The 27,961-nt window shown below is 39.9% G+C and overlaps 1 protein-coding gene across 8 annotated transcripts in view; it reads left to right on the top strand.

Moving 5' to 3' along the window:
• Positions 1–27,961, top strand: part of LOC146374089 (von Willebrand factor A domain-containing protein 5A-like) — a 42,204-nt gene that overhangs the window by 399 nt on the left and 13,844 nt on the right. The window contains exons 1-14 of one of the 8 annotated variants that reach the window (XR_014802262.1): positions 3,352–3,426; positions 3,510–3,624; positions 3,764–3,912; positions 4,011–4,099; positions 4,189–4,333; positions 4,716–4,795; positions 4,878–4,989; positions 8,198–8,356; positions 8,442–8,545; positions 11,471–11,597; positions 11,699–11,737; positions 13,671–13,718; positions 15,598–15,720; positions 15,891–16,002. Coding sequence is in view for 4 of the 8 variants with exons in the window: in XM_084951555.1 (XP_084807681.1) it covers positions 3,772–3,912; positions 4,011–4,099; positions 4,189–4,333; positions 4,716–4,795; positions 4,878–4,989; positions 8,198–8,356; positions 8,442–8,545; positions 11,471–11,642 (1,002 nt within the window). In the remaining 4 variants the exon portion in view is untranslated. Of the gene's footprint in view, positions 1–1,543; positions 1,592–2,174; positions 2,378–2,466; positions 2,690–3,259; positions 3,427–3,509; positions 3,625–3,763; positions 3,913–4,010; positions 4,100–4,188; positions 4,334–4,715; positions 4,796–4,877; positions 4,990–8,197; positions 8,357–8,441; positions 13,252–13,670; positions 13,719–15,597; positions 15,721–15,890; positions 16,003–27,961 lie in introns of those variants that run through there. The other 7 variants (XR_014802261.1, XR_014802263.1, XM_084951556.1 and 4 more) reach the window with 7 other exon arrangements.

The raw sequence follows: 27,961 nt of genomic DNA, 5'->3' as shown, positions 1-27,961 counted from the left end.
AAAGTTATTATTGCCCAGGTGCACAGTCACTCTGTCACAAGAAGAAAGATGCAAGTTTTCGTCTGCACAGTGAATCCTCTGACTGGAAGTTATCAACGCATGGAAAAAGTCCTCGGTTTTCCATCTTAACTGGTTTTCTGGTGGCGTTTTTCAACATTTCACTCCGTGTAAAAAATAATCCATATTTTTCTAGTCGCAGATTCCTCACATTAATGCGAATCTTTGTAGAAGCGAAGACGCAATCTTAGTAAGACGCGTGTCGAGTCATTGACGTGTAGACGATTTAACGGGTCAAGGGGAATTTGTTTTCTCTTAAGAAAACCGCTCCCATAAAGCATGAACGCTATATAACGCACTCTACTGCGTTGGTCAGGAGCAGGATATGTTCAGAGTTGCAGTTTTAAATAGATTGGAATGAATTGTTTCACACTGTTGGATTTGCAGATACAAACACAGAACGCATTCAAGGATTTCAGTTCAATAAATAAAAATCTATTTGGTCGATGTTATTGACTCAACTAATAATTAATGTCATATTTTTCGGTGATAATTTGATATGATCTGCTGACAAACCGAAGCATCTACGCGAAAGTAAGTCTTGATGTTTTAATATTTAAAGTTTCGGAGCTCTAATGCGCAGCTGCCATATTAGAAATAAACAGCAACACTGAGAGTGCACTCAGCGTTATAATAGTAAATTAAATTAAGATTTTTATTTCATCGTTCTGTGTGTGCATATTCTGTTATAGATTTTTAATCACCCTTTTATCATTGTCACCTGATAAAGTGTCTGAATGGCTTGCGCTGTATTCATAAGAAGCGCCATGTTACCAGTAGAGCCCCCCCCTCCCCCGTCGTTCGTGTGCCACGGTGAAGTCAGCCGCCTCTTATCCGACGGTTAAATTGCTTGCGCCTTTTCAGTAAGCTTTACGGTATAGCGCATCTTTGTGTCCTTTGTTGTTGCCCCCAACACACACAGGAAATTAAGCGAAATAAAGCTCTTGGAGCTCTTGTTTTTACCAGTTAAGTTTTTATTTACTTTTCTTTTTACTTTTGCTGGTAATGTGCTTCTTCGTTCATGATTCATTAAAATCCTAAATGTTACCTGCACCCACACTACATTTGTCCCGAGTTTCACCCCAATCAACAGCAAAATTCCTGAGAGGTTAAAGGACAGTTATGCTCAAACTCAACTAACGCTGCAGCTATAGATTATAATTCTATCGAATATACCGTTGATTAATCGGATAAGAAATACTTTTGTCTTATTAATGAGCAATAACAACAAAAAAAAATCAAAAGAAAAACAATACAGGGCGTTTAAAATGAACTCCAATGTTTTTGTTTAATTTGTTAAAAAACTAAAAACAACAAAAACAACCCTTTAAATGTCATATTAAGTTTTTGTTTTAAGGAAACATTTTCTTAAATGCAGAATTTTATATGTATATATGATATATAAAGTAGAGCATTGTTCCAGGCTGCATAGACGAGAAATATTTCTTGTGTTTAATATTAATATCACTATGTTTTTGTTTCACAGGAACGATTATGAACCGCTGTGGTCTGCTAACTCTCCAGAGGGAACCAGGTACTGACAGGAAATAAAGTTTTCTCTGCAGACTCTTTTCATTCATGTAACATTCAAATGTAAAGACTTTAATCAGTTGTAGTAACAAATAATAATATATAATTGTTTCACCCTGACTGAGGCTGTACTCAACTATCAACATGAGAATTGCATTGAGGTTCGTGGCCATTTTCACCTTCTACTAGCCAAAGCATACATAATAAAAACGTCTGGGTCTCCCACACTTACTGGTGGAGAGTTCAGGATGGCAGCAAGCTCACTCTGTACAAGTTGGTAAAGTTGACCATATGCATCCTGGGCAGTGGGATGCTGCTACATATGGCTACGTGTCATGCAGAGTATATCCTTGTAGTAGAAAAGTAAAGAGGAAAATTAATGGATAAAAAATGAATAAATAAATGAATCAATATTAATAAAAATAAATACACATTGCGACACTATCGAACAGTCAGGTTTAAGTATCAGCTTGTTAATAGTTGACTTTTGTGTGGCTGAAATATAACACAAGACACAATCTGTGAATCAACATTTGCAAAACATCTGTATGGTTTATGTAGTTATTCTAATTCTGTTTGTCTGTCAGTTCCTCTGAAGAGCATTGAGGTGGAGCTGGAGGTGAGGGACCATGTGGCTACAGTGGTCTCCACTCTGAACTATGAGAACAAGGAGGACAAACCATTAGAGGCTGTTTTTATCTTCCCTCTGCCTGGAGATGCTGCTGTCTGTCATTTCAGTGCTCAGATTGGACAGACACAGATTGTAGCTGAGCTGAAGGAGAAACAGAAGGTGAGCTGGACAGTAAATATAACCTGATTATAAGTGAGCTTCAAAATAAACACAGTGAATGTCACTGACATGTGTCACCTGTGCTTCAGGCTCGTGAGGAGTATGATGATGCTCTGAGCTCCGGTCAGCAGGCCTTCCTATTGGAGGAGAGTGATGAGAGTCCAGATATATTCTCTCTGAGTGTGGGCAGTCTGCCTCCAGGAGAGAGCGCCTCCATCAGGTTGGAGTACGTCACTGAGCTGGCTGTGCAGGCTGATGATGGCCTGAGGTTCTGTCTGCCTGCTGTGCTCAACCCTCGATACCAACCTCAGGGTAGGACAACTTCAGAATACTTGGACCAGAAATGTTTAAACCATATTAGGTCTTTAACAAACATTCAAAACACTGACAGAATACAATGTATGGCAGAAAATTAAGTCAAGATCCAACTTCATTTTCTAGAAGAAAAAGTGATATAGATATTTTTCATATTATAAACTTTGTAAGAAACCAGAGGCAGATGTGTTGAGTAACCACAGACTGTAACTTTTCAGATTTTCTTGTCAGCTTGATATGTTGCAAGTGAAATTTGAATATATAAAATTGTTATGGGGATTTGTGTATGTTCCAGTTTGCTATTAGAGTTGATCAAGTATGTGGAACATTTGCAAAACACACAGAGTACACCTGTTAAATTGTAAAGCTGCTCACACAGATGCATGGTTCTCTATCATTTGTACTCTGATAATTTAGTTATTCCTGAACAGCTGAAATAGAACTGTTTTTTAAAAATACCAAATTTTACTGAAATCCTTATTCGAAGCAGAGGTTTTTAGCAGCTGAAGTTTTTTCTTGTGAGCAGCCTTATTGTTTACAGCATTTCTAACCTGATACTGTGTGCAGGTAGTGAAGGTGCAGGTGTCCAGGTGACTTCTGTTCCAGCCTCTCTGGTGCCCTACAGTCTGTCTTTTTCTGCCTGAGTGTCCTCTCCTCGTCCAATCTCTAAAGTAGAGTCCAACTGTTCCCTGGACCCTCTGCAGTACCTCAACACTGATCAAACCCAGGCCACGGTAGGTAGAGTGCTGATGTGTCTGCTGTGTGTGGTTGTTACTTATTACTGATGAATAAATATGAATGTGTTTGTGGTGTGCAGGTCAAGCTGGCTGCAGGACACAAGTTTGACAGAGATGTTGAACTGCTGATTTATTACAAAGACGCCCACCAGCCCACTGCTGTGGTGGAGGCAGGACAGGCCTCTGCTGAGCCGGGTGAGTGAAAATGGAAGAGGTTGTTAGATACATTTTTATTAGCAAATTATCTTTACTCATCAGCTCAGGAGTTCAATATGTTTGAATAAACACTTAAAGGCGATGTTGTTTTAAGTTTTTTCTGTCTCTGATTTTTCAGGCTCTCTGATGGGTGATCCAGTGGTGATGGTGAGTCTGTACCCTGAGTTCCCCCAGTCTGTGATGTCTTCAACGGCTTCATATGGAGAGTTTGTGTTCTTAATGGATCGATCTGGAAGTATGAGTAATACTCGCATCCGCAGTGCCAAGGTATCCATCATTTGTTCTTACACTCATATTAGATAGATATTCTTTCACAGTGTTCCTCTCACACAGTGGGCTCACCATCTTTTCCCTCTTCCCTTCAGGATACTCTGCTGCTCCTGTTGAAGAGTTTACCAATTGGCTGCTATTTCAACATTTACAGTTTTGGGTCCAGATATGAACACATCTTCCTGTGAGTCTCAACAACAACAACAAAGGCCCCACTGTCTTTGTTAAGCTATCTTAATGGCTGTTTTGGTGCATGTGTTTATGTGATGGCAGTAAGAGTGTGGAGTACAGCCAGCAGACCATGGAGGAGGCTCTGAAGAAAGTTGAGCAGATGGGGGCTGATCTTGGAGGAACAGAGATCCTGGAGCCCATCAAACATATTTACAGCCAGCCCTGCATTCCCAATCAGCCCAGACGGGTAACACATAAAGTGGGACACTTTCCTAGGGTGGTTATGGCTCAAGTTGTGCAGCAGATAATCTGCTCATAAGAACATTGGTGGTTCGATTCCTGGCTGCATGGCAATGTGTTCTTGATCCCAATGTGCATGATGTAGAGTGAGTATGTGCATGTTACTGCTTTATAGAAACCCATAGAAAAAAGGGCCTGTATTCACCCATTTTATTTGAATAGGTGAATGAGACATGTTGCATAAAGAGATTTGAGTGCTCAAGCAGAGTAGAAAAGCACTAATAAAACACAGCCCAGTTACTATTTCTGAAAACTAACTCAGCTCTCAGAACAAGCTGTGTGTTTGTGGGTCTGGTGTTATGTCCTTATGTGCCAACTCTCCTCTCTAGCTGTTTGTCTTTACTGATGGGGAGGTGTGGAACACCAAAGAAGTGATCGATCTGGTGAAGAAGAATTCAGGTTCTCACAGGTGAAACCACAGTTATATCTACACAGTTTTCAGAATGTCCAACATGTCCTCTGTGTGCTCAAAGACAATTGTTTTATTGCAGGTGTTTCTCTTTTGGGATTGGGGAAGGGGCCAGCTCTGCTCTCATCAATGGGATGGCCAAGGAAGGAGGTCACGCTCAGTTCATCACAGGGACTGACAGGATGCAACCAAAAGTAAGACATTAAACACAATTATGAAGAAGGATAATGACACCATATGAAGGACTTACTAAACATACTTAACCAACTCATAAAAGACACAAAATCTTATTCTGCTGTTTTGATTAATGGTAATAAATCCAATCAAAGGTTTTTGTTTGACACCATCAGCAGATTCCTTAATCCACCTCAATCTGTTTTCCCTGCCATGTATTCTAGTGACTGCTTAAAAAGTCTGCACGTCTTCAACTGGACCAAGTCTCTTGATCGGTTCTCTTCTCTGAGTTTAAACTAATTTTCTCGACAGATCTCCTTGACATTATTTCACACATGCAGTCTTTTTACTCGGAGGTGCAGTACCCTTCCCAGTCTACCCAAGACTGGCAGCCACAACCATGCCGGCGCACATCCAAGATCCTGCACATCAGGCACGCTGCTTTGCTAGCTAAAACACCGGTGTCGGCACATAAGAACATTGTCATAGCCTGTCAACGATGTTGATTAGCTGCGTATATATGAATGTGAATTGCATCATTGGCTGGAGCAGCCAGTCACCGGTCACTTACTGACTCACACTGCAAAACAGAATGAATTGTTAACGTATTTATTTTTATTTCAATTCAGGATAGATTTTTTTGTGTGCAACGCAGATTCTCTGTGCACGGAGACTGCGCCAGCAGTGCGCAATTGCACAGAGGGAACATTGCCTAAGGGTACATCTTTTGCCATCATACAATGCTGTGATTGCAGCCATTCCCCAACTCTCTGTGAATGGTGCTCATGGCCATTGATCAGTGGTTGTTGATCAATGTTCATGAGTGTTTGCATATTAATGATCAAGGAACTGACCTCCCAGCCCATTGTTCCTTCACTGGGCTGGTTTCAGTCATAATGCAAATGTTCTGTTTATAAGATTGGGGAAACCTGCAGTCAGCTGAGACTGAAGAAGTCACTTAGTTGAGTGACAAAACATTTCTCCCACTGAAAACGCTACATCCAGATGAACAGAATCAACTTTTGGGGATTTACTTACCTGGATGATGATTATGCATCAAGATGCTGGTAGCTTCAGTTTAACTACCTTGGGGCTAATGATGGAGCCCCACCTTGTATGGGTGAATGCAACAGTGACTTTAGGGAAATATCTTTTGCAGCAAGCCATACCTTCTGCCCAAGTAGCTACCTGGGAGTGCGTGGTCTGTGGTGGACTGCTTAACGGCGCTAGCGCTCATCTTTCCAGACTAATGTCTCTCTGGCCCGTGTCCAGACACGTTGACATCGTCGCTGCTGCGCTGAGGGAACTGCCAGTTCTATCTCTGTTTCTGGGAACAAAGTGGTTGGTATCCTAAGGAGATTTCAAAAGAGAGAGAAACCAGTAACGGATGAAGTGTGAGAGTTGTGTGCATACTCCACTCAGAGGAGATATGATGACCAGGTTGAAGGGTTGTTGAACGTGAGACAGCAAAGTGTAGCCTCCAGCTCCTGTTTCATCTGCTCTGTTTGGCTGCTGGTCTGGCTATGATATCCAAAGCTGAGACTGACGCGGCCTCCTAATGCTGAACAAAATGACCTCCACACCTGTGAAGTAAACCAAGGGCCTTGATCAGACATGATCTCCACCGGAATACCATGGAGTCGGAAAACACGATCTGTTAACAATTTAGCTGTCTCAGCAACTGAAGACAGTGTTTTTTTTTCAAGGCTATACGGTGGGCTAACTTAAAAAAACTGTTAAATATGGTGATTATTACAGTTTTGCCTGAGGAAGCAGGGATATGATTGTAGGAAACAGAGATGTTAAAACGTGCGTAAAATAGTGACCAGCGAGCCTGATGGGCTCTCAGTCTCTTGGCTGTCCTTAAATAGATTAAGTTCTTATGATTATCCAGATCACAAAAGGATGCTCTGCCCCCCTTGTAAGTGTCTCCATTCTTCTAGGCCCAATTTTACAGCCAACAACTCACGGTCATCTACATCATAATATCTGGGGAGAGACTGCGAGAAAAGAAGGCACAGGCTTGTAGTTTGCCTTGAGAACCTGAGTACTGTGAGAGGACTGCTCCAACACCAGAGTCTGATGCTTCCACTTCTACAATACACAACTTTGAGTGGTCGGGGTGGATGAGAATGGGAGCAGTTGTGAATAAGTGTTTTAATTTTGAAATGGCGATTCAAAGAAGGCAGTGTGTTTGTTCAGCCTCACTTCTAGTACCGGTGCCCACCTCTCAATTTTAAATACACGTAGACATTAAGGGTTCTTTGGGGGGGGCCATGCTGACACTGGCTTTTGTCTGGCAGATGAACAGGGGCAGGTCATTGGCACCATGCCCCTCCCATGTTTTAAATTCACTTTTGAACAGCACGAATCAACACCACATATGAATGGGCAGAGTGACGCATGGGGTCGTCACAAACTGCTGATGCCAGGAGAACAAGAGAACTTCCCTGCTGCTGCAGGACTGGAAGCGGTCTCCTTGTCTCCACCCCAGAGTAAAGGAACCCTCTCCTGGGTCTGGTTATTGCCTCAGGTAATAATACTGATGGCTTTGGTCTGGTGGGTAATGGTAGTGAAAAATTGGTTATTAAGGGCTGTAGCAGGGATGGGAGGATTTAACAGGATCAAAGGGAGATGTAACTCGTTAGCTAACCTAATATCAATTAGGTTCTGCTCAGCTCCTGAATCTGCTGAGGCTTGAAGTGACCTAGTGATCTAGTTGAGACTGAGGATGACCAGAAGGAGAAGCAGAGATTCAGTGGAAGTGAGGGATTCGCCCACCCGTATGCCCGAATTTACCAGTGGGCGGAGTCTTTTGGCCAAATTGGACAGGTTGCCATAAAGTGATTTGGAAAATTTCTCTGCAATGGAAGCATCTCTCCCTTTCGTCAGCTGGAGGTGGCAACACTGGGACCGGGATCGGAAACAGAGGGAGTCAGGACAAAGACAAGCTATGAAAGAGAGAAAGCATTTATTGGTTACCTTACCCTTGATCTTTTCCCCTGTGTTTTTCCATAGTTTGCATGTTGGAATAAATGTCTGAATGTATGGTTGATTATGTGTCTGTTTATGTGCATGTATGTATGTTCAAACATGTTATATATAATAATAATAAGTCAAGTTAAACATTACAGCAGCAGCAGATACTCACTAAGATCAGACCTGCAGTGAGTAAAATGTCTGTTCCAGCTGTTTGTGTATATTTGGAGAGTTTTCATTATTTTTCAGGTGATGCAGTCGCTGCGATTTGCTCTGCAGCCAGCTGTGGTCAACATCTCAGTCACATGGGATTTACCAAAGGAAGTGTCTGTCACTGTCCTCTCTCCACCAATCACAACACTTTTCCAGGGTCAGAGGTCACTGATTTATGCCCAGCTCACTGGACAGGTAGGAGCAGCAGCCTCTCATGTTTTTGTTTAGGTAATTGATGACAGTAATTAACGTGACTTCTAACACTGTAATTCTGTGTCAGAGCTCAGAGGCAGCAGAGGGCTGTGTGACGCTGAAGTACAGCCTGGCAGGTCATCCCTCTGAGAACCAGCTGCACTTCAGTCTCAGATCTGCAGAGGACACTGGGTAAACAGTTTAACACAAACAACACTTCTGTTTTAAATTGTGAGTTTCCACGTGTGGAATTTAAAACAGTATTTTCAGAAACGTAACTCTACTTACTGGAAAACAGTTAATAATACCCAAACCTAATGCTGTGTGTCTAGTTTTAAACATGTTTCACTTTTTCCTAATCATTATTTCTTGGATTAGGGGTATCATAACATCTAATAGTATATCATTACTGATCACAAACATATTAGACGTGACAGAGTAATCTCAGTCTGCAGTTTGTGTGAAATCAAGGCGACATTGTTTGAATTCAAGTCCAAACACTTTTGTGCAATAAGCTGACACTTTTACTATAAAAGACACTAAGAACAGACAGATTGACACACACAGGAACATCACCAACAACAACTAATTTGTGTCCTCAGAGCCTGCTTTTGTAAAGAATGACAGACTTGTCTGCACATTGCACACTGTCATAGTGTTTGTTTAGAGAACAAAACAAAGCCTGTTTGACGTTTAGAGGCAAATCCATCAGCAGCAGAAAGAAATCTGTGCAAGATACTGTCAGGACTCCTTCAGACTGATTACTGCGGTTACGTCAGTGGTTCCCAAACTTTCTTTTGCTAGGCCCCCCCTTTATTTTACAAGAAAATCTTGTCCATGATTTGGACAGGGGGAACAAATTGTGGCAGGATCAGCCTGTCATTATTTGTATTCCACTGTAACTTTACTGTATAAAGTGTCAAAATGTCAGGGATAGTTAGTCATTATAAGAAGTTTTTGTGAACTAAAAATCCAGAATGTGTGATTCTGTTTGTCCGTGATTTGGAGAGCCCAGCGGTGCTCCCGACGCAGGGGAAACTAATTCTGCCGGGGAGACCTACCTTGGCACTTGTGCAGGTGTGGCCAAAGGCAAGATATGCTTCATCGTATTTTCTAGTCTTTGGCTTGGAAGGAAGTTAGTTTGGAGACATAGTTGTGGGATCCCTGTCAAAAACCTGTCCATTATGATAGCAGTGTCCAAGCATTCTTTTTTTCTTTAATTCATAACACTATTTAAATTCAGACACTATCTCTATTTTTAACATTACTCGTCAATACTTTCCCGTTGGGGCTGTATCAGATGACCCTAAACCATCCCTTAGGTATGCTGCAACTGGGTTGTTGGTGGCTTACCATGATACACTGAGCATTTTATCTTCATTTTATTTTCACTCTCCATGTGTTTATACACCAAATTGCACTTCTCTTGCTTTCTCTCTTTCATAGCTTGTCTTTGTCCTGACTCCCTCTGTTTCCTTCTGTGGGATTTCTGCCAAGCTGCAGCCTTTCTTTGAGGTCTAGGGAGTGGACCCAGCTTTGGTGTTAATTTAAGGACAGCTCGGGAATTTCTTAAGCTAATGGGTAGTTTTTCTTGTACTACACAAACTACTAGCTGCTTGTTTAAAAAGTAACTTCAAACAGTTAGTGAAGCCAAACCCAGCTCATGGGTCATTCTGTTTGAAATCAACACAGGACTTCTGCTCAACCATCCATGATTTTCATAAAAATGTTATGGTACAAAGTTTGGGCACGTATAACGACTACTGTGAAATTTTAACTTCAAATATTAAATACTACACAAGATAATTTCTTCAAGAAATGCTCTTTTGAACTACGCTGTACTGCTAAAACAAAAATATCAGTAGGTTGTCCTGTCAAAATAGAATATATGTATATTTTTAATTTGTGAGACCCAAGTGACTCCATTTCAAATAATAACATTTTGTCAGGGTCCTGGGTCTCCTGACCCAGCGTTTTTAGTTCTTTGTGAGTTTTCTTAGTATTTTGTCGAGTTCTCATGTGATTTATTCTGTGGTTTCTAGTTTTGATCCATTGCCCCTCATGTTCCTCTGTGCCCCCTCTGTTCTGTGTAAAGTCCGTGTTTCTTGGTCTGTGTCGTGGCATGTTTTGAGTTTCCTGTGTTTTTTGTCACTCTGTATTGTGAATTATGTTCTCATGGTTGGTCTTTTGTTGCTCCCTTGAGTCTAGTTTCCTGTGTTCCAGGATTTCACTCTGTGTATTATTTATCATCTCTAGTCTTTTGGTTCTTAGAGTTCTCTGCCTTATGGTTATGTCTCTGTTTCTTAGTTGTTCTGTCTCCACCATGTCAAGTTCGCGCCTCAGTGTTATACTTCCTGTTTTACTTTGAAGGTCTGTGTCTCATGTGAGTGTATCCTAGGCTGTATCCCAATTCAGGGTCTGCAGCCTTAAAGTACGCAGCCTCAACGGTCCTCAAGGGCCGCGTACTCAAAGACCGCTAAGGCCGGAAGTGTGAGGCTTGTGAAATGGGACGGTCCAGCCTCCGTCTCGCTGCCCAGGTTGCCTAGCAACCATGATAGCTGGAAACGTGTGGTTGACAGAAATGAAGGAGAACATATTTTGTTTGTTTGTTTGTTTCTACACGAGCTTTGTGTGATTTAATAAGTATCTGAGACTGAGACCACATGACTGTAAAACATGATTGTTGGGCTTCATATCTGTACTGAACAGTCATTTAAGATTAGCTAGTAAATAACAAATAGTTAATGTTGTTCATGAGACTAAAGTCAGTGTAAATATGAGATGGCCAATATTATAGTTATTATATTAATCATTATTAGTTATTACAGCAGTGAGTTTGAACTCTCAAATCAAATCACTTCTATTGTCACATCACATGTGCAGGTACACTGGTACAGCACATGTGAGTGAACTCTGTGTCAAATACTGAGCTTCAGTAAAGATTCAAGTTGCAGCTATTTATATGTCCTATCACCTTAAATCTTCACTCAAAGACACTCAAGTATCTTTGACAGTGTATATATAGATGTATTATATATAAGAGACAAATGTTGTTCCTTCAGTATGTTGGCATTACTAAATTTGGCTCAATGCTTACATATATGTGTATGCCTGCAGACTAACAGTCCACAGGTTGGGTGCTCTGACTCTCATTCGCTCCCTGGAGATGGAGGAGAGAGAGCACAGAGGACAGCAAGATGGAGGAGTGAAGGAGAAGGTGGTGCAGCTCAGTGTCGAATCAGGAGTGAGCAGTTCGTTGTTTTGTATTTGTATATCAACAAATCAGTAAGTTAGTGTTCCTTAACAAATTATTATGAAATGTACTGACTCTATTTTACGTTATAGTGTGTGACTCCGCGGTGATGTGTGAGGAAATTGAAACAGGTAAGTAAAACCTAAATGACACATCTGTACATCTATGTAAATGTGTAGCTGTTTGTAGAAGGGACCGGGCCCATACGACTACTGGACATAACCTGCATCAGTACCACATGGAAGCTTCTGTTCAGGCATCATAGCGGCAAAGATGAGTAGGCACATGGCTCAATACATAAGCGGGGCACAAAAAGGAATTGGCATCAATACCAGAGGCACAAAACACCAGCTACTGATAGAGACTGCAAGACTTGGCTGACCAAGCCCCACACTCAGATCCTGGAATGCCTAGAACTGTACAAGATCAACAGGACCCTAAGAGCCTTCATCAGAACTCTATGTGGATGTGGTGAACAACAGTAGAGGCTAACTTCAAGCCAATAGCACAAGTCACCATCAGGTACGGGATCTACCAAGGAGATGGATGATCTGTCCCCACTGCTGGTCTGCTTAGGCCTGAACCCCCTCAGTGAGATCACTGACAAGACTGGTTACAGATACCGACTACAGAATGGAGCAGTTGTCAGCCACCTCCTGTGCATGGATCACATCAAGCTGTATGCCTAGAGTGAACGAGATATCGATTCACTGATCCACACCACCGAGATATACAGCAATGACAGAGGAATTTCATTTGGACTGGAGAAGTGTAATCAGATGACAACAAAGAGAGGGAAGGTAGTCAGAACTGAGGGGATCGAACTACAAGAAGTCAACATTGCAGACATAGAGGACAAGTACAAGTACCTGGGGATCCCACAGGCAAATGGGAGCTGTGGAGAGGCCGCTAGGAAAGCTGCAACCACCAAGTAACTACAGAGGGTCAGTCAAGTCCTGAAGAGTCAACTAAATGGTAAGAACAAGATCCAGGCTATCAACACCTAGGCCTTGACAGTCATCGGGTACCTTGCTGGGATAATAAGTTGGCCAAAGAAGGATATAGAAGCCACTGACATCAAGACCAGGAAACTCCTGACCCTGCATGGATGGTTCCGACCCCAAGTTCAGCACCCTGAGGCTGTATGCTAAGCGGAAGGAAGGAGGCAGGGGACTGTTGAGTGTCAGTACCATAGTCCAGGATAAGACAACGAACATCCACGAGTACACCAAGAATATGGCCAAAACCAACCATGTGCTCAGTGAATACCTCAGGCAGCAGAAACCAAAGAAAGAGGAGCAAGAGGAGGAACTATCATGGAAGGACAGTCCCCTGCACAGTATGAACAACTGGCAGATAGAGGAAGTGGCTGACATCGAGATCAGCCACTTCTACGAGGGGCTGGACAAAGCTGGACTGAAAGACAGCACAGAGGCACTAATCATGGCACCACAGGAACAAGTTCTGAGCACAAGATCCATAGAGGCTGGGGTCTATCACACCAGGAAAACCCCAGTTACAGGCTGTGTAAAGATGTGTAAAGATTGATTTTCTCTCAAATAGTTTAATTACAGGTTGGAGATCTCCAAAAATAAAGCTTAAATAGCTTCTGTATCTTATATCAATAAAAAAAATATAAGCCAAGCATTAATTTATTACTTTTAACTGGCTATTAGCAGTTTTATCTGCCAATAACTATTTTGTTGTAAAGTATATAGGATGATTTCAAACATTTCAGTACTGCCTAGGGTTGGTTTTGTCTTCTAGTAGTTAGTCAGTATTGGGATTACTGCAAGTTAATTGAGTTGCACTTCTGAACGAGGACACAGACAGATTTAGTCTGGCTTTTACAATGTCACATGAGTTGCTCATGCTACACATGAGCAATTAAGATAATTCAATTCCAGTCAGACAAGTGCAATGAGATTGCACATCAGTTAACCTTGCTACTGAATTTAGTGTGCAATGAAAGATACATGTTTTAATTTTGTTTGCATTTGGATTAGAATTACAGAACTAAGAATATCTGGTGTGCTTACTGTTGTGTTTCCTTTGAAAAAACAGAAGACAGATGTCTCATGGATTTTTGCTGTTTGTACAGCATGGATGAAGGTATCTGTTTTGACTTCTTTTTTTATGTATAATTGGTGCTTTTGTACTCTTAATTTTTTTTTTAATGTGTGGCAAACTATAAAAGAGACAGCCAGCGTGGTTCATTTTTCCTATTAATAAACAGAAACATCATAGGTAGCCCCCCAGTAGCCTATTGCAACATTGCTAAGCGATTGTTCAAAGTCATCTGCTCCAGCCCAAACTTATGAGCTTTATCATAAAGGAACGTTTTCACTGAAAGTTCTCCTCACTCTATATGAAGGAAAGGATTTTAAATTAAATTCTGAAGACAATGAATAGAAGCTAATATGAGAGAAATATGCTCTGTCTTTCATAGTTCCTGTTTGTACTCTCACTGCAATGTTCTGTATCAACTGAGGATTTTTCAGACATTTTTAAAAGTGATCTATAATAATGAATTACAATAGTGTAGCCTAGAAGTAATAAATACATGAACTAATTTTTTAGTGTCACTCTTACACATAATGTTTTTGTTTGTTAGACACATTGCAATAAGGCAGTCCTATATATTTGATTAATATGTGCATTGAAGGACATATCCTGGTAAAATTTCCCACACTTTACTGGAAGCCAAGTTAATACCATCAAAATAAGTGTCTGGTTAGACACCATGTTTCTAGGTTTTTTAAGACTTATTAAAAGTTACCTAGACCTTAATATCTGTAAGACATTTCTGTAGTTAAACTACTTGATTTGTGTCTTCTGATTTCATGGTTAATAAAGCTGAGGGTCATCTGCAAAGTGATAAAAATGTATTAATTGTTTTCTAATAACTCTGCCTAAAGGAAGCAAGTATTACGCAAAAAGTATTGGTCCCAGGACAGAACCTGGTGGAATTCAGTAATTAAGTTGTGCATGTGAAGAAGACTCATCATTTACAATCACAAATTAGAATCTTAGATACATGTGGATACATATGATTCAAACTACTGTAGTGCACTTCCTTTAATATGTGTACTGTTATGATCAATAGTATTGAACGCTACACTTAAGTCTAGCAGAACAAAGAGGAGTCCACTGTCAGATGCCATAACTAAATTCAGTTCAATTTGATTTTATTTATATAAGGCCAAATCATAAGAACAGTTGCCTCAAGGTGTTTTATAATGTAAGGTACAATAATACAAAAAAATCCAGAGAAAACTCCCAATAATCATATTACCCCATATAAGGAAGCGCTTTGGTGACAGTGGGAAAGAAAAACTCCATATTAACAGGAAGAAACTTCCAGCAGACCCAGGCTCATGAAGGTGTCACCATCTGCTGCGACAGTCTGGAGTGAGGGTAGGAAGACAGGACAAAGACACGCTGTGGAAGAGAGCCAGAGAGGAAGAATAATTCAATGCAGAGAGGTGTATGAACACATAGGGAGTGAAAAGGGTGACTGAAGAAGAAATACTCAATGCATAATGGGAATCTCCCAGCAGCCTAGACATATTGTAGCATAACTAAGGGAGGATTCAGGGTCACCTGATCCAGCGCTAACTATATGCTTTATCAAAAAGGAAAGGTTTAAGCCTAATCCTAAATGTAGGGAGGGTGTGTGTCTCCCAAATCCAAACTGGGAACTGGTTCCACGAGAAAAGAAATCATCAAATATCCAAAAAGTTATGAAATATATCTGGTTGTCAAAGCTGCTGTCTTTTGTTAAATATTGTTCTTTTAATTGCCCAATTAGAAATAATAAAAACTCTAAATATGACACATATATTGCAACATGTGGAACCAAATCATTAGAACTATTTTCTTACTTAACTCAGCACATTATTTTAAATATTGCTTTCAATTCCACCCAGGAAGGGAATTTTATTATGTAACTTTTCCTCTAAATTTTCCTCTTCACAACTGCCGGATGAAGAATTTCCACCTGTTAAGAAGCTACCCAGAGACTCTTTGCTGCTGTTAGTCTCCCTCCAGAAGGCGTCTGGCTGCTGCACTGAGAAAGACCAACGAGGAGGTGGAAAAGTCAAAGCCTGAAAAGGTGGGCTATTAAATAAATAATAACACAGTAATAGTGGGTGTTTGTAACATATTCATTAAAATGGTTTCAAAAGTGAATTTTCAAAATTACACACTCATGTTAACGAACATCTGCATGCTGCCTCACTGAATTTAATATTTAACTACATGACTGCTGATTCTATACACTAGGCCAGCAGTGAAGTGTGGGCCACCATTCTGGCTCTGATCTGGCTTCATGGTTTCAAGATGGATGCAAAGGACGAGTGGGAGCTTCTGGCTGCAAAGGCTGTATCATGGCTCAGTGCGCAAAAAGGTGATGGTTATACTGAGTTGCTACAGTCGGTCAGTTATTAAGATGCTAATTGAATATTTTATTTTGTGTTTCCTTTTTTTTTTTTCCAGCACCATCTGTGACAGAGTGTGTGGAAGCTGGAAATATGTTGTTGGGTTGCAGTGTGCAAAAAACTGCCCTTGGCCTCTGAGGTTTTTATTAAACTAACAACTTCTTTATGATTCATACACAGAAGCAGATTTACTTCATACTTCATCCACATTAATCTTTGCATCGTCCAACTTTATTATCTAATGTGCCTTATTTTATGCTGCATGTGTCCAAAGTCAGCTTTGTAAGAGGACCAGAGATTATTGCTTTTCTATTCTAACTTTAATGTTACTGTTTGCTTGAAAGCATCAAATATTAAACAAATAAAAACACACATGAGTTTGGACCCATCATTCCTTCTAATGAGTCACCATGAAAAAAATAAATAATTTAATTTTAAAATATTTAAAAAGACCAACACACCTGGCCAGTTCTGTCTTTCAACACATTTTTTTAATCATGGTTGAGGAAAATATGCAGCTTAAATTCAAAGTCATAGTAAAGCAAAATTTTTCCTTATTCCAATGCATATCTTTCATTTTTTAATTCATGTCATTTAAGTAAACAGCTGGACATAATTTCCACTAACAAATGAGACCTCATCATCAGCCATGTCTCACAGCGAGTGAAATCAAGGCCAGCAGAGGGAATGCATAGCTAGATTTGTTCTGCAGTCATGAGCCATCCATCACATACTCTTAATACAACCACAAACAAACTATAATTTGTTCATCTGAGTAATGGCTGCTACAAAAAAGCTATTTTTAAACCTCCATGTTTTACATTTTGGAACCAGGAACCTTTGCCCAGAAGGTAGAAACTGAAACTCACTATGCAACAGGTGTGAGCCATCAAGACAAATTAAACCAGCAAAGTAACGGTCTGGTGTACAGGGATGCTCGGCTCAGCTGTGGATCAGCCTGCTCAACCACTTAACAATTTGATCGAGTGAGTTTCTGTTTTTTACAGATAAGTATCCAACCAATGACCTTAAATAAAGATCAAACGGATTCAATGAAAGCTCAATAAAATAAACTCATCACGGTTGTATCAATGTGGAAATGAGATCAGAACATGGTTTCTTAACGGAGGGCTGCAGGCCTGGAAGGGACAAAAAAATCAGCCCTGATATTTTAGGTCCAGGCGTTACCATGTTCAGTCCAAAATGAAAAAAACAAAAAACAGATGTGACACGTGTAATGTGATCATCAGAGAATGTGATTTTTATAAAACATTTATTATTATTTTATAATGTTTTTCTTACACTGTGCTTAGCTCCTTGTATGAATGTGTAATCACATATCTTTGAGAAATAAAATATTTAATCTTGGATTTGTGTAATTTGTGGCTATTGAATAAAAGTTAGTCATGTATCCACTGATAAAAACAGATGGCTGAAAGAAATGTTTGATGTAAAAAGGAAACACAGTGTTGTGCTGTTGAACTGTGAGTTTCTAAATCACCAATGTTTAAATGCCGAGAGGAGACTAGCAGCCCTGAGTCTGCGTGTAAAACATTAAACTCCATAGCAGTGATACCTGTTCTTACACAGGTATGCCTATTCTTTCTTATGGGACTTTACTGTCCCAATGAAACAAGAAGATCTTGTTTTAAAGTATATTTTTTGCCATCCCATAATCTCAAGAATGTTTATGTTAGATTCAGTTTTTAATCAGGTTGTGATCTTAGAGTCAATCTCATAGCACTCGGCCTGTGCTTCAAGGATTCTGATAGTTAGTATGACTCTGGGGTTTTGACTCATTTAAGTCTGTGTTTTGCTGGGAGGAGAGAAGAGAGGCATGTAAGACTGCAAGTCTGCTTCTTGGTCCCAACTCTGGATAGTCATGTTTTTAATATGTGTTTAATAAATTTTATTTAGAAATAAATTTCTAGAAATGAGAGCTGCTCCATCTAAGGAATGTTGTCTCTCCTAACAAGACCGGGTTTCCTCTGGAAAGTTTCCCAATTATCTATGAAGCTCACATCGTTTTTTGGACACCACTCAGACAGCCAGCAAGGAGAACATGCGGCTAAATATGTCACTCCTGGTCTGACTGGGGAGGGGACCGGTGAAAACTACAGACTCCAATATTGTTTCCAAAGTTACACACCGATTCAATATTCATTTTGGTGACCTCCAGTTGACACAACCGGTTATCATTACTGCCGATGTGAATTATAATTTTACTGAATTTACGTTTACCCTTAGCCAGCAGTTTTAAATTTTCTTCAATGTCACCTTCTCTGGCCCCTGGAAGACAATTGACCATGGTTGCTGGTGTCTCTAACTTCACGTCTCCGAACAGAATCGCCAATTAAAGAAGTATAAAAGTTAAGTTTCCTCAGTTAGAATATACAATTTAATCAATTGGTAATAGAGTAATGCTTAGTTAAAAAGCTGAGTTAAATAAATGTGTGGTGAATAATTGTTTAAATTATGTATCTCCAAACACACAGGTTTGGTACGCATCACAACTGGCAAATATGGATTTCTGATTTTCATGAGCTATCATCATCAAAGCTAAAGCAAAAAAGTCTTGAAATATTTACTCTGAACTTTTTCAAGATGTCTTTATGCTTATAGATTTTCTAGCATATGCTCCAATGGAACCAATTTTATTTTAGGACATTTTAGTTTTGTCCTTTGGCTGATTCAGTGAATAACTTCCAGTATCACTTTGTTCACTTGGTCTGCACTTATTAATCAGCCATAAAGAATTTCTAACCAATGTAGAGACCATCTGATAGAACATATTAGTCTTGATACAGCCTCTAGATCAGTGGTTCTCAAACTTTTCATAGTGAGCATCACCTCATAAAATATATGGCTCTTAAAGTACCACCCTTATGACCGACATTAAAGTACAGTAGTATAGGCCTATTTAACACCATATACAGTTCACTGACAAATAAGGGACCTCTCATCCAAGACCTGCTATCTGACTGTCTGAAAGTTTGACTTTTTCTGTTTAACCGACACCTGGCAACAACCTGATGACTTTTCCAGACTAAATGAATCTACTCCTCCGGGGATTATTTACTTTTCTAAACCTCACTGCTCAGGTCATGGGGGTGGTCTTGCGATTATTTTTCATCAGCACTTGAAAGTCCTGCCAGTGAGTACTGATACCTTTAGCTCCCTAGAGTGCCTTGCATGTGAACTGAATGGACTTATTGCCACAATCATAGCTACTGTATTCTGCTTATACTGTATATCAATATTCCTATGGATAATAATTACCTTCTGCTCACTTTTCCTCCTGTCTTGAAGACTTGGAATTCAAACAATTTATCGACTTTCTCACTCACTCCAAAGAGTACACCTTGGACTTGATCTGCTGTCTTACTCCCTCTAATCATTCTGCTGCTCAATGTCCTTGATAGGGATGGGTATCGTTTAGGTTTTATCCGATACCAGTACCAAACCGGTACTTTTGAAACGGTGCCGGTGCTTAAGCGGTGCTCGAACCGATGCTTAAAGAATGGAGAACACAAACTTTGTCCAAAAACCTCTCATGTTTAACTGTTTTTTTGTATAAAGATAACAATGTTAGCCTTTTCTGCAGCTATAGGGGATTTATGGTATCACTCTTGGCTGGAAGCAGTGCTTAAACAATGGAAAAAATACAAACTTTGTCCAAAAACCTCTCATGTTTAACTGTTTTCCACTTTTTCTTTGGTCATTTTAGCCTTTTTGGCCAGGGTGAAGGGAGTATCTGCCATCAAACAAGAAGACAGCCGCATGTAACTACGACGGTGTTTGCTAGTTCACCTTACATGTATTAATTTAATAACGTGGTTAGCCTACTCAATGTAAATTACACACGAACAACATTAAGCTACTCACGCAGAGAAGAACGGCTGCTGCTGCCATCATCATCCGTCATCATTTCTGCTACACTGGCAGGGCTAGGGGCCAGGACTCTCCTCTTCGGGTTCTTGGGGGATGTTGCTAACTCCGGATCCGATAACAGGCACCACACCCGCAGTAGTTGTGCTTGGTGCCCGGTCTTCAGCAACTTATTAAATATGGTGCATTTCTCGGCTTTTAAAAAAAAAAATGCTATGCGTTGCCAGGTGTTTCACCAGATTCGAGGAGTTACCTCCTTTGCACAGTATCACAGTATCACCTTAAAGCACTTGTTGCAGGCTGCTGAGTTTGCATCTTTTGCTGTGAAGTAGAGCCAGACTTTTGACCGCTTCGCCTTGGACATTTTTTATCTGTACACAGCAAAATCTCCAGTGTTAAATTAACACTAGAGAGTGTCTATATGGGTCCACACCTCTGAGTGTTAAATACAACACTGTTGAGTGTTAAATTAACACTTTTGACAGTGTTATATGTTTAAAAGTAACCTAGTCAGTTTTGAAGATTAACAATGGCTAACACTGAGCAGTGCTGATTTTCTAACACTGGAATATTTCTAACATTTTGAGTTATTTTCCAGTGTTAGAAAATCAGCACTGCTCAGTGTTAGCCATTGTTAATCTTCAAAACTGCCTGGTTACTTTTAAACATATAACACTGTCAAAAGTGTTAATTTAACACTCAACAGTGTTGTATTTAACACTCAGAGGTGTGGACCCATATAGACACTCTCTAGTGTTAATTTAACACTGGAGATTTTGCTGTGTAGCTCTGCTCTAAAAGAACGTACGTACCTGGGCCTGCCTACTATCCTTGGAAAGGTAAAATGATCGGCTAGAATCCAAAGCGTATGAAATCTCAGGAAAAATAAAGCACCGAAATGTGCGCTGCTTTTCGGTCTGGTTACTACCGTTTATGTCAGAACCGATACCGGTACCCATCCCTAGTCCTTGATTCTCTGGCTCCTGTAAAAACCCACTCTGTTTCCTTCGCTTGTTCAGGTCTATGGTTTACCTCTGACCTCCAAGCATTGAAGGCCAAAGCTCAGTAACTAAAATGTAGAAATAAGAAATCTGGTTTCAACTGTTGATGCAGAAATCTATAAATGTCATGTATTCCCGTCTAAAGATTCCATCATCCAGGCCAAACAAAGCTTTTACTCAGGTACTATCTGTCATGGCCCTGGGTCATGTGACCCAGTATTCTGAGTTTCTTGGTGTTTTGTTATTCTTTTTAGTCTAGTTTCATTTCGGTTTATCTAGTTACATTCTGCCATGTTTCATGTCTGAGTTTTCTTTGTTTATCAAGTTCAAGTCATGTCTGGATCTCCTTATGTTTCCTGTTTTATTTTGAAAGAGTTTTGTGTTTATTATGTTTAGTTTCACGTGTCCTGTCATTATGTTAATTGTTGTCAGCTGTTTTCCCCATGTGATTCTACTTCCTTTGATCATTCCTTATGTGTATTTAGTCTGTGTGTTCCACTCAGTCAGTGTCAGATCGTCTGTTAACCTCACCACAGTTTTCATAGGTTTACTCCATTGTTTCTCTGTGTTTTCTAGTTTACTCAGTGTTCACAGTTTGTCATAGTTTTTCACTGAGTGTCACAGCCTTTTTGTTAACAGTGTTCATAGCCTCCTTAGTTTCCCTAGTTCCTTGTTTTTTCTTCTGCAATCAGCCAATAAAGGCTCGCTTTATTTTTGAAACTACGTTTTGTCTCCACCGTGTCTGCATCTGGGTCTACCTCTTTCCTCACACCGGCGCACCCCGCCGTGACACTATCAGTTCTTATGAGGATAACACCAGGATCCTTTTTTCGCTTCTCAACAAACTTCTTCAACGCCCTGACGCTTTACCACCACACTTCTATTCATCTGTAACTCCTTGATGCTATTCTTCACTACGAAAATTAATAACATTCACCAGCAACTCAATTCGAATGTTGTGTTGAGCTTTTCCACCTTTCATGTTCTTGATATATCTGATATTTCTGAGTTCATATGTAAAAGCCTAGTACATGTCATCTTGAGCCTATACCTACAGTACTTGTGAAATCGTGCCTCTCTTTCTTACTCCCACTCATCTCTGCTATCATTCACTCTTCACTCACCACCGGTATCGTATCTTCTTTGTTCAAGATTGCTTCAGTCACTCCTTGGATCCTTCCTTGGATCCTAACAGCTTTAACAACTTCTGTCCAAATTCTAATCTACCCTTCATTTCTAAAATACTCGAAAAAATAGTCCCAGCTAATCTTTATTCACACCTGGTTAATAATAACATCTATGAGAGATTTCAATCTGGCTTTTGCTCATGTCACAGTACAGAAACTGCTTTGCTTAAAGTTACTAATGATCTTTTACTCGGAGCTGACTCTGGTCTTCTCAGCATCCTGGTTCAGTTCAGCCCTCGACACTATCTCTTACTCCGTCCTTCTAAACAGACGTTTTTCTCTTGGCATCTCCAACAAACCCCTAGCCTGGTTTCAGTCATTTCACCTTGACCGTCAGAGTTTATCAAACTTAGATTATTCTGCTCTTGTCTGTTCCCAGTCACTTCTGGTGTACACCAAGGTTCAGTCTTAGGCCCTCTTCATAATATACATCCTCCCTCTTGGTACCATTTTCCAGAATTTGATCTTCAAATTTCACTGTTTTGCTGATGACACCCAGTTATATCTCTCCTGCAGGCCTGACTCCTCCCTCCCACCTTCCAATACTTTCTTACAGAAAGCTTATTGTAATTAAAATCCTGGTTCAGCTCTAATTTTCTTAAGCTCAATTAGGATGAAACTGACATCCTTCTTATCGGCAGTAAATCCAACCTGCTGAAGGCAAATCATTTCACTCTCACTATTGAAAACTCCAGTTTTTCCTTCACCTCAGGTTAAGACCCTTAGTAACCTGTTTAGGATGACACCATCCTATAAATCTCACATCAGTGATCTCACACCCTCTGTTTATTTCCATCTACACAACATTAACCAATTACGTCCTTCACTTTCCACCCAGTGTGCATCCATTCTTGTTCAGTCTTGTTACTTCTCACATTGACTATTGTAATTGTCTCTTGCATGGTCTCTCCCAGAAATCCCTCCACAAGCTTCAACTGGTTCAAAACTTCGCTGCCCGCATTATTACCAGTAGCCCCTCCTACCAGCACATCATCCCTATCCTTCAGGAACTTCACTGGCTCTCCGTGAAATAGTACACAAGCTTCTTCTGCTCACCTTCAAGGCCCTTCATAACCTTGCTCCTCCTTACTTTTCTGACCTATTAACCACTAGCTCAACTGCTCACTCAGTTTGATCTTCTTCTTCTATCCAACTTGCTGTGCTTTCTTTGTGCCACAGCACCATGGGAAGCAGAGCTTTCAGTTGAACTCTCTTTCCTCAGATATAAGACACATTGGTTCTCTCCCCCAGTTTAAATCTCAACTTAAAACCTGTCTGTTCAAGTCTGCATATTCACTGTGAACCTGTTTTTTTTTATAGTTCTTTGTTTTGTGGCGATTGTGGCTCAACAGTTGGCAGTTTGTCTTGTAATCGGAAGGCTGCTGGTTCGAGCCCCGGCTCCGACAGTCTCGGTCGTTGTGTCCTTGGGCAAGACACTTCACCCGTTGCCTACTGGTGGTGGTCAGAGGGCCCGGTGGCGCCAGTGTCCGGCAGCCTCGCCTCTGTCAGTGCGCCCCAGGGCAGCTGTGGCTACAATGTAGCTTACCATCACCAGTGTGTGAATGGGTGGATGACTGAATGTAGTGTAATGTACTTTGGGGTCCTTAGGGACTAAGTAAAGCGCTATACAAGTACAGGCCATTTACCATTTGTCATTATTCTACTTTGTGTTTTATTCTGTTGTTAAGTGTCCTTGAGTGTCTTGAAAGGCGCTTTTAAAGTAAATGTATTATTATTATTGGTAGTAGTGTTAGTAGCAGTAACAGTAGTAGTAGTAGTAGTAGACCCCTCCCATGTTTTAAATGTACTTTAGAACAGCAGACAGCAACATCACAAATGAGTGGGCAGAGTGAGTTATGGGGTCTTCACACCCCTTTTCTCTGTTCGCCATTTTGGGCAGAAGGGCTGAGAGGAGAAGCTGGGTATGGGTATGTACTGGCTCACTCCTGGTGGCCCCTGTGGCTCGATCAGGCCCCTTCCGGGATGTGGAGATATTTATTATTTACTATAACTTGTGCTTATGTTGGTTGTTGCTGTGGTTTCGCTACTGTGTTATTTCCCTTTTTTTTGGCTTGTTTTTATTTTTCCAGCAGGTGATCAAACAGATTCCAATTTTCTCTTATCTCTGTGTCTCTCTTCTCCTATTTTTTTGCCTTGCATCTCCTTCTGTTGAGCATCTTCCCAACTTCTCTTTTCTTCATCTTTCTCTTTCCCATCCCCCAGTCCTGTCCGTTCTGATTGTAATAATTTCAAAGTAAAGAAAAGAAAGAAATAATAAAGCGCTAATACACTTTGACAATCAAGTGGACCAGTGTGGCAAAAGCTGTAATGATCCATTTGGGAAAATAAATCTGTTGGACTGATAAACTAATATACTATAATAATACGGTATGAAAAATGGCAAACATGAGAATTCTGTGTGTTTTCCTTCTTATCTGCAGACTAACAGTCCACAGGTTTGGTGCTCAGATTCTGATTTGTTTTCTGGAGATGGAGGAGAGAGAGCACAGAGGACAGCAAGGTGGAGGAGTGAAGGAGAAGGTGGTGCAGCTCAGTGTCCAATCAGGAGTGAGCATCTCTATATATGTATATAGAATATATATATTTCAAGTTTTTGTTTTGAGTTTTTCTTGTTTTTTGTTTTTGTTTTTTAAAGCAAACACTAAAACTGTCACCCACACCTCTGAAGATAAAGATAACTAATCATAAATAAAGGGAATATTATCATGATGAGGACACTATCAGAGGTAGTTCAGGGAACTGTTATACTTCATACCAGAAAAATCGTTTTTCTTTTCTTCTTTTTTTTGGCTTGACTTCATGGTAGACAAAATGAAGAAGAGTGCTTGATTGCGCCTAAGTAAGTAAAAGCTGCATGGCAAAACAACACACACCTTCACTGCAGATGCATGCACAGAAACCAGTATTTTTTGTATCTTAAATATTAAGTAGTGTGTGTACAGTAGTCAATATAATGGGATGTGTCCTAAAGCAGCGAAAGAAGAACTGAGTTCTTACAGCATTTTGCAATATTTAGGATTTTATTGAACACTTTTACCTTTCAACATTTGTAACATTAATGAGTAATGAAGCGTTGCAGAATAATCCTGTGTTTTTGATTATTTATTGTACACTACAAGTAAACAACAATAAGTTAAACATCTGTCACATCTGTCAGAAGCTTGGATACATTTACTCCTACAAGGATTTTACTCTTATGAAATGTAAAAAGAACACTGAAATTATATTTTACAGTTTTTCACATAAACTGTTTTGCTTTGCTTACAGTTTTATGCATTACAGATATCATCTTTCACTTGTGTATTTTAATGTGTTTGAGAACAATATTTCTGTTGTGCAGACTTACGGTTGGTAAACAGCAAATATCCAAGTCATTCAAAATAACATCTGTCATGTAGCTCCTGACTCCCTAAGAGTCAAAAGCTTTACAGTATTTTATGAAGACATACAAAAGTTTAGCTTCAAACTAATAACTGAGTTACAGGGTCAAAAGTAAAACAGTACTTTTGTTGTTCTTTTTGACAAATTCCTGTTAAATGTATTGGACCCTCTTTTTTTAGGTTTTATTTTTTTCATCTTGACTTCCTTGGAAATGCTAGCAAGAAGTCAGTTCAACAGATGTAACTTATAGTGAGATTCGAGGCGGTGCAGCATTAATATCAGAATCCCTTAGTTTTGATTATTAATCCTCTGGTTGACCCCATATTGCATTTTTTCATCTTAAAATGATGCACAGTCTTTATGTGAAATGTACTGTCTTCTTGATATTTATCAACCCATCAGTTTGTATTTCTGGGTGTTAATAAAGTTCCAACTTTTGTATTGTAACATTTTTGTGTTTTTCTTTCTTTAGTTTTTCAGACAACTCACACTTTTAAACACTTGTAATGAGCTGAGTGTGAGTGTGTGTGTGTGTGTGTGTGTGTGTGTGTGTAAGAAGTACCACTTTTAACAACTTCATTGATATTGTTTTGTATCATAGTAATAAAGGTTAGTTTTAATGTCTGTATCTCCTCCTTATTTAATCTTGGATGTTCTTTTCTAAAAACCTCAGGATTGTGCAAGTACTTGGTGAGTTTAGAAGGTAAGTGAAACACTAAACAGAAAAGAAAAGAGACAGACGTGTGTTTTCTGTTAATACCATAATTGCAGTCATCTTAAACAAACACATGACATTTCTTTGGCACGATTGCTTTTTCACTGATTTGAAACTTTAATGTGTGGGACAACAATTCTTCTAGTTAAATAATTCTACAAGAATTATTTAACAGAGGATAGAAAAAAAATACATCTGTGTCAAGTTCCCTGGTTAAATCGGCTGTCTGTGTAAAAAGCATAAATGGCTGTTTGTCTTGGTGTGTTGGTCTTGCAATAGACTTGCAACAGGGTAACTGGGATTTTGAGAGTGGACAATTTTGCCAGCATGGCAAACTAGATCAATCTGCTGGGACATCTGATTTTAGGACAATCGCTTGTTGTTCCACAGGACACTGACAACCAGACATTAGATGCCACAGCCCTGGCCCACGGTATCCCCCATGCATGCGGTGGGCCTTCTGTGGCGAATCAGCACTAACGATTAATCAGAGGAAAGAGAGCAGCTTAATGAAGGTGACAAGGTGAAAATAGGATGATTGATGTGCCGGTGCTGTGAGGGCATGTATAGCACCACCTACCCAAATGTTGAATATAAGGAGGCTTTGAAGAACCTACAATAATTGTGTGTTGTTTGTACATGAATCACAATGTGTTACTTCAGAGGTGTGATGTTTTCAGGGTTTTTTTCTGCACTGCAGAAAATGGTAAAAATACTGTGAACTTGGTGGATCTGTCCAGATCTTTGACTGGAAACTATTTCTATGAATGAGTGGTTCAAAAATGTGTAAGTGAAAAGCTGCCATATTTTCTGCACTATAAGGTGCACTTAAAATCTTTTAATTTTTTCAAAAATCGACAGTGCGCCTTATAATCCGGTGCACCTTATTTATGAATTCTGGTTGTGCTTACTGACCTTGAACTGATTTTATGTGGTACAGGGTTCTCAAAAATCTGTCAAAACATGTTTTACTACAACTTTGGTGAGCTATGAAGCCTCAGGGCTTGATGGATTGTCAGAGCATTACAGTCACCGTAGTCAGGAGCCTCGCGGAGTAATCTGGGTCCAAAACTCAGTCAGCTTCAGGTCCTAAAGTCAAACGAACACTGAGGGATCACTGAGAGCTAAAAACGGTCTAACTTCTTTCATCTTTAATAAAATGATCAGCGTTGCTGCTTTACCAAGTTTAACAATTAAGTTTAACGTCCAGGCATCCATGAAAACAGAATTTATTCAATTTAACTGAGTTAGAGGTTAGCAGGAAGTTAGCTCGCTAGTTTCCACCTAAACATGATCATCATAATCAGTGTTACCAATTCATACACTGGTTTATCATCTAGACTTTTTGTCTCATCCAGCACCATGATCAGGTCCAGGTTTTATTTCATCTTTGATTTTTCAGCTGCTGTGCCTGAGCAGCCTCCCAGAGACCCTTTGTTGCAGTTAGTCTTCCTCCAGAAGCCATCTGGCTGCTTGATCCAGCTCTGGCTGCTGCACCGGGAAAGAGCAGTGAGGAGGTGGATTGATAAATGAAATTCATAACAAAAATTCATAATGGACTTTTTCCATTTAGGAATAATAAAAATCAGCTTTCTTTTTAATTGCTATTAACTGACAGTCAGATAACCAGCTTTTAAAAACATATTCATAAACACTTTGCAGTCAACAAAATTTGCACAGAGGTTATAGATGAAATAAAAGTATCACGTGTTTTCTAGGTGTG

Source organism: Perissodus microlepis, chromosome 14 (assembly GCF_051167445.1).
Source record: "Perissodus microlepis isolate ML-2025 ecotype Zambia chromosome 14, ASM5116744v1, whole genome shotgun sequence".
Lineage (NCBI taxonomy): Eukaryota > Metazoa > Chordata > Actinopteri > Cichliformes > Cichlidae > Perissodus > Perissodus microlepis.
The sequence above is the reverse complement of the archived record's forward strand: the minus strand, read 5'-3'. Positions and strand labels throughout refer to the sequence as shown.